This window comes from Haematobia irritans, chromosome 5 (genome assembly GCF_050003625.1).
Source record: "Haematobia irritans isolate KBUSLIRL chromosome 5, ASM5000362v1, whole genome shotgun sequence".
Taxonomy (NCBI): Eukaryota; Metazoa; Arthropoda; class Insecta; order Diptera; family Muscidae; genus Haematobia; species Haematobia irritans.
The window spans coordinates 17,596,362-17,602,786 of record NC_134401.1 but is presented as its reverse complement, the minus strand read 5'-3'; the positions used below and the strand labels follow the sequence as shown (position 1 = coordinate 17,602,786).

The 6,425-nt window shown below is 33.3% G+C and overlaps 1 protein-coding gene across 1 annotated transcript; it reads left to right on the top strand.

The window, feature by feature from the left end:
* The first annotated feature begins 3,950 nt into the window (after positions 1-3,950).
* On the top strand, positions 3,951-5,725 carry LOC142237897 (putative cytochrome P450 6a14). The gene is made up of 2 exons (XM_075309353.1): positions 3,951-5,106; positions 5,175-5,725. The coding sequence occupies exons 1-2, from the start codon at positions 3,999-4,001 to the stop codon at positions 5,600-5,602; spliced, it is 1,536 nt and encodes a 511-aa protein (XP_075165468.1). The 5' UTR covers positions 3,951-3,998; the 3' UTR covers positions 5,603-5,725.
* Positions 5,726-6,425: the final 700 nt, after the last annotated feature.

The following is a 6,425-nucleotide window of genomic DNA, read 5'->3' as shown; positions in this document are numbered from 1 at the left end:
AGATTTGGCTTGCGGAGCCTCTTAGAGAAGCAAAATTCATCCGATCCGGTTGAAATTTGGTACGTGGTGTTAGTATAAGGCATCTAACAACCATACAAAAATTGGTCCATATCGGTCCTTAATTATATATAGTCCCCATATAAACCAACCCCCAGATGTGGCTTGCGGAACCTCTTGGAGGAGCAAAATTCATCCGAACCAGTTGAAATTTGGTACGTGGTGTTGGTATATGGTCTCTAACAACAAAAATTGGTCCATATCGGTCACCCATAACAACCATGCAAAAATTGACTCATATCGGTCCATAATTATATATAGCCCCCATATAAATCGATCCCCAGATTTGACCTCCGGAACCTTTGGAGGAGCAAAATTCATTCGATTCGGTGGAAATTTGGTACTTGGTGTTAGAATATGTAGTCTCTAACAACCATGCAAAAATTGGTCTATATCGGTCTATACTCGTAGTTATATATAGCCGATGGCCAATCACAAAAAATTTGTCCATATCGCCAAAAATAATCTACCAAAATTTTATTTCTATAAAAAATTTTATTTCTATAGAAAATTTTGTCAAAATTTTATTTCTATAGAAAATTTTGTCAAAGTTTTATTTTTATAGAAATTTTTGTCAAAATTTATTTATATAAAAAAATTTTGTAAAAATTTTATTTCTATAGAAAATTTTTAAAACTATCATTTCTATAGAAAATTTTGTAAAAATATCATTCCTATAGAAAAGTTTGCCAAAATATCATTTCCATAGAAAATTTTGTCAAAATTTTATTTCTATAGAAAATATTGTCTAAATTTTATTTCTATAGAAAATTTTGTAAAAATTTTATTTCTATAGAAATTTTTGTCTAAATTTTACTTGTATAGAAAATGCTGTCAAAATTTTATTTCTATAGAAAATTTTGTCAAAATTTTATTTCTATAGAAAATTTTGTCAAAATTTTATTTCTATAGAAAATTTTGCCAAAATTTTATTTCTATAGAAAATTTTGTCAAAGTTCTATTTTTATAGAAAATTTTGTCAAAATTTTATTTCTATAAAAAAAATTTTGTCAAAATTTTATTTCTATAGAAAATTTTTAAAACTATCATTTCTATTTAAAATTTTGTAAAAATATCATTTCTATAGAAAATTGTGTAAAAATATCATTTCTATAGAAAATATCATTTCTATAGAAAATTTGTAAAAATTTTATTTCTATAGAAAATTTTGCCTAAATTTTACTTGTATAGAAAATGTTCTCAAAATTTTATTTCTATAGAAAATTTCGTCAAAATTTTATTTCTATAGAAAATTTTGTCAAAATGTTATTTCTATAGAACATTTTGTCAAAATTTTATTTCTATAGAAAATTTTGCCAAAATTTTGTCAAAGTTCTATTTTTATAGAAAATTTTGTCAAAATTTTATTTCTATAAAAGAATTTTGTCAAAATTTTATTTCTATAGAAAATTTTTAAAACTATCATTTCTGTTGTTTTTTTGATCTCAGCTTAAAGCCATGCATTGACTAAACTACAAGTGTAGCTTAACCAACAGAGGAAAAGTATGCTTGTCAAATTTATTTGGGCAAAGCCCTATAGACTGCAAGATGGTTGGATGTACAGCTGTTTCGGAATTACCACATTCCTCATCAGCATCCTCCACTTGCAGCAAAACTATCAACCAATTATCAGAATAAATTCGGGTAATTCACTCAACCCAAAGTGAACTACACTTGAATCTCTCTATTTAAAATTTTGTAAAAATATCGTTTCTATAGAAAATTTTGTTAAAATATCATTTCTATACAAAATTTTGTCAAAATATTATTTCTATAGAAAATTTTGTCTAAATTTTATTTCTATAGAAAATTTTGTCACAATTTTATTTCTATAGAAAATTTTGTCAAAATTTTATTTCTATAGAAAATTTTGTCAAAATTTTATTTCTATAGAAAATTTTGTCAAAATTTTATTTCTATAGAAAATTTTGTCAAAATTTTATTTCTTTAAAAAATTTTGTAAAAATTTTATTTCTATAGAAAATTTTGTAAACATTGTATTTCTATAGAAAATTTTGTCAAAAATTTTTTTCTTTTTATTTCTATAAAAAATTTTGTCAAAATGTTATTTCTATAGAAAATTTTGTCGAACTTTAATTATATACGTATTTAATCGGCCTTTTTTGTTTAATATATCCCCGGTATGGACTAACTTATAATTTAGAAGACGGTGTTAAGAAAGTTTTAAGATACCTTGCCATCGGCAATTGTTACCGCAAACCAAGTAATTCGATTGTGGATGATAGTCTTTAGTAGAAGTTTCTACGCAATCCATGGTGGAGGGTACATAAGATTCGGCCTGGCCGAACTTACGGTCCTATATAATTGTTTTTTGCTTGCTGCTTGCTAAAATAAAATAAATAGGTCTAGACTGACTTTAGATACCCAACACGTGCCTACTGAAATATTTTAAGGCATTTCGTTGTATCGATAATAACATGACTGATGTTATTACAGTGAAACATCTCAAAATTGGACATCGATTGTCCAAGGTCATGGTTCACTCCAAGACGAATTTCGTGAAGATTGTCCAAAATCAGTTGTTGTTCCGGAAAACATTGATGTTGTGAACCAACTGATATTGCAAAATCGGCATGTGACCTATAGCTGGGGCTGTGGACGGACGGACGTGTCTCGGGGTTACGTCTCCTACTGTTGGTGACAAGAAGGAAGACGAAGATTTTACTTTGTTGGCGGGGGGAAAACGAGTTTGTCTGACGAAGATAATACTTCAAAGACACTTCGCCTCCGTGTTTTGATTTATGTTTGTCCAGTTTTTCTGATGAAGGTCATAAATCACTGGCACGTGGGAAGGAGTTTGCTTGACGAAGATTATACTTCGCAATTCGTCGGACGGAGTTTGTCTGACCAAGATTTTACTTCGCAGACGCTGGAAAAAGAGTTTGCTGATGAAGATTATACTTCCCAGAGACTTACCCTCCATAGGTTAGGTTATGTTAGGTTAGGTGACAGCCCGATGTATCAGGCTCACTTAAACTATTCAGTCCATTGTTATACCACATTGGTGAATTTCTCTCTTATCACTGAGTGCTGCCCGATTCCATGTTAAGCTCAATGACTTACCCTCCATGTTTTGTTTGTTTTTACATCGCTAGTACGGGGGAAGGCGTTTGCTTGACGAAGATTATACTTCGCAAGTAAATGGGGAAGAATTCGTCAGACGAAGACTTTATTTCTCAGTCCGACGAAGATTATATTTCGCAGGTCCGGGGAAGGATTTTGTCTGATGAGAGGATTTGCTTCAACGGTTTATTTTTATTTTTTTTTTTATTTGGGGCTGAGATAGTTTCAAATCCCCATGTGCGTATGGAAGCTATTTTAAATTTATTCACATTTATTCAGATAAAACTTGCAATGAATACCACTCTTGATAGGGGAGCCATCCCATCATCACCCAAAATTAATACCCCCAGAGAAGGAATATGATCACCTCAAATATGGTTCAAGAGCACCATGTTACTTTTTCACAGCGACCATATAGCATTTTTGTCTCAAAACTATTCTTTTCTCGCCAAACTTAAAATGATTTCTGAAATCAGATACATAATTTCCGAGAAAAGAATATGGTTTCGACAAACATGCTACATGTTTTCCGTGAAAAAGTAACATTTTGCTCTTGCAACAGGGTTGTGGTGATCATACTCCTTCTCTGCGTGTAGAGACCTACTATAAAAGATCTATGTAGGGAAAAGTAGGGTACAAAACTCTCTCATTCTCTCCCTTTCTCACTCTATCTGAATTTTCCTTTAATACCCCATTACCATTGAATTTTGAGACTCCCCACATTCTCACGCAACACAGAATAATATTCTTTGTTTTCGCTTAAATAAGAGGATATGGCTACATTGCAATTGTTTGCAGTCATCAGTCTTTAAGTACACTCCAACGGGGAGAGATTGCAATACCACTCAGTTTTCAAAATGTTTTCATTGGTACTACTGGTTATTGTACTGCTTTTATTCATCATCGTCTATCTGATAAACTTCAATGCATATTGGAAACGACGAGGCATATGTCAGGAAACACCTCTGCCTTTGTTCGGAAATTATCTTGGAATTGGAAGTAGTAAACATTTTCGTAATATCAATCAACGACTTTACAATCACTTCAAAATAAATGGCGACCATAGACCTTTTGGTGGAGTCTACATTTTCATGAAAAGAGCAGCGATGATAATGGATTTGGATCTGGTCAAGCGGATACTTGTAAAAGATTTTGCCAATTTTCCCGATCGTGGAATGTTCAACAATGCCGAAGAGGATCCTTTGTCTGCCCATTTGGTAACTTTGGAGGGTGAAGAATGGCGGGCAATGCGTCATAAACTCACACCAACTTTTACAGCAACCAAAATGAAATATATGTTTCCCACCGTAGTCTCAGTTGGAGAACGGTTCTCCCAAGCCATGGCCCAGAGTATGGGCGTTACTGGTATGGTGGAAATCAAAGAACTGTGTACTCGTTACACCATCGATGTCATAGGAAATGTAGTCTTCGGTATTGAATCCCATAGTCTTGAGAACCCACAAGAGGAGTTTCGCCAAAAAGCCCAATCGGTATTCAAGGAAAAACGTCATTGTGCTGCTGTGGAACAGTTTATGATGACCAATCCTCGTCTGGCCAAGAAATTAGGATTGAAAATCTTTAAAGATGATATTACAAAATATTTTCTCGATTTGGTAAAGGAGACAATAGATTTTCGTTTGAAAAATAATTTAAGAAGGAAAGATTTCATGGACCTTTTAATAAAGTTAAAGGCTCAAGATGAAGAATTGGCCAATACCAGTAAAGGTATTGACCTCTCCCAAGGTCTAACTCTGGAACAAATGACAGCTCAGATATTTTCCTTTTTGGTGGCAGGCTATGAAACTTCATCCACCACTATGGCTTTTTGTCTATACGAATTAGCCTGGCATCCTGATGTACAAGAAAAATTAAGAAAAGAAATTTTCGATTCACTTAACAATAATGGGGGAATATTGACCTATGAGAGTATACATGCCATGGAATATTTAGATCAAGTTATATCGGGTAAGTTGGCATAGCCATAGAATGATACTTTGATACAAATTTTCCAATTTAAAAATTCCTTTTTTCAGAAACTTTACGTTTGTATTCTGTACTACCATACCATGGTCGAGTGGCCAAAGAAGATTATCACATTGCCAATACCTCTTATGTCATTGAGAAGGATACTATGGTGCTTATACCCATAGATGCTATTCACCGAGATCCTGAATATTTCCCCAATCCTGATGAATTCAATCCCGACAATTTTGAGCCTAGTGTTTGTAGTAAACGTCATCCCTGTACCTTTTTACCTTTTGGAGATGGTCCTCGAAATTGTATTGGTCTAAGATTTGGTAAAATGCAAACTAAAATAGGTCTAATCTCATTGCTGCAACGTTTTTGTTTCGATGTTTGTCCTCTCACGAAAATGCCTCTGCAAATTGATAATGCTTCATTCTTTTTATCTCCCAAAAATGGTATAACTTTGACACTTTTCGATTTGACCATTTCGAGATAGGGAAATCTTAGGATTAGCTTTCTTTTCATAAGTGTTACTATACAATTTTTAAATTTTTATTAAAGACTATCTCCAATATAGAATAAATATAAATAAAACTTTAAACTTATTTCACAATGTAAATTCATTGGATAAATTGTGAATAAATTGTTTTAAATATGGCGATATTTGGGTTCTTTCAGGAGCAAAATCTGAGGATCGGTTTATATGGAAGCTATGTAGAGTGACTGATAAATATTTCTAAAGCTCTCGTCTGTCAGCTAACAGATGTATTTCAGTGACAATTCGTCTTATTATGTAAAAGCTTACAAAAGCATTTTAATTTATTGCATTCAGAAATAAAAGTATTCGTGATGGGATTCAAGTTTGATCGGCTGGAAAACCACAAGTGGCTATAGTTTGAGCCCTGCAGCATTTAAATGTCAATACATATGTTTTGTTTCTGGTACCATGGCTCGTTACTGTGGAACTGGCAGTTTTACATCGCATCAAAATTGGCGTTCCCCGCTACAGTGGAGGCAAAATGCCGCATATTATCGGGGAACAATATTGAAACCCTGGGCCGGCAAACATTTCGGCCGCAGACATTTCAATAGGACCCACCAATAGTGTCCACCCCGAATGTCTTAAAAAGGATATTCCTCGGTTCATTTATACCGTACATGGCCACCAAAATCTCGACATCTCAATTCGATAGACTTTTGCGCCCAGGGAATTTTGGGGAGTATGGTTGGTACTACAACATACTGTACTGATCATCTTAAGACGTCAGTAAAGTACTGATCATCTTATGACGTCGTTTCACCGGAAATGGGTTCTAGTA

What these genes read in the sequence shown, in the direction of transcription:
- LOC142237897 (XM_075309353.1), top strand. Translation starts at nt 3,999, where the DNA reads ATGTTTTCATTGGTACTACTGGTTATTGTACTGCTTTTATTCATCATC. An exon ending in TTTAGATCAAGTTATATCGG is followed by an intron (nt 5,107 to 5,174) that starts GTAAGTTGGCAT and finishes TCCTTTTTTCAG; the next exon opens with AAACTTTACGTTTGTATTCT.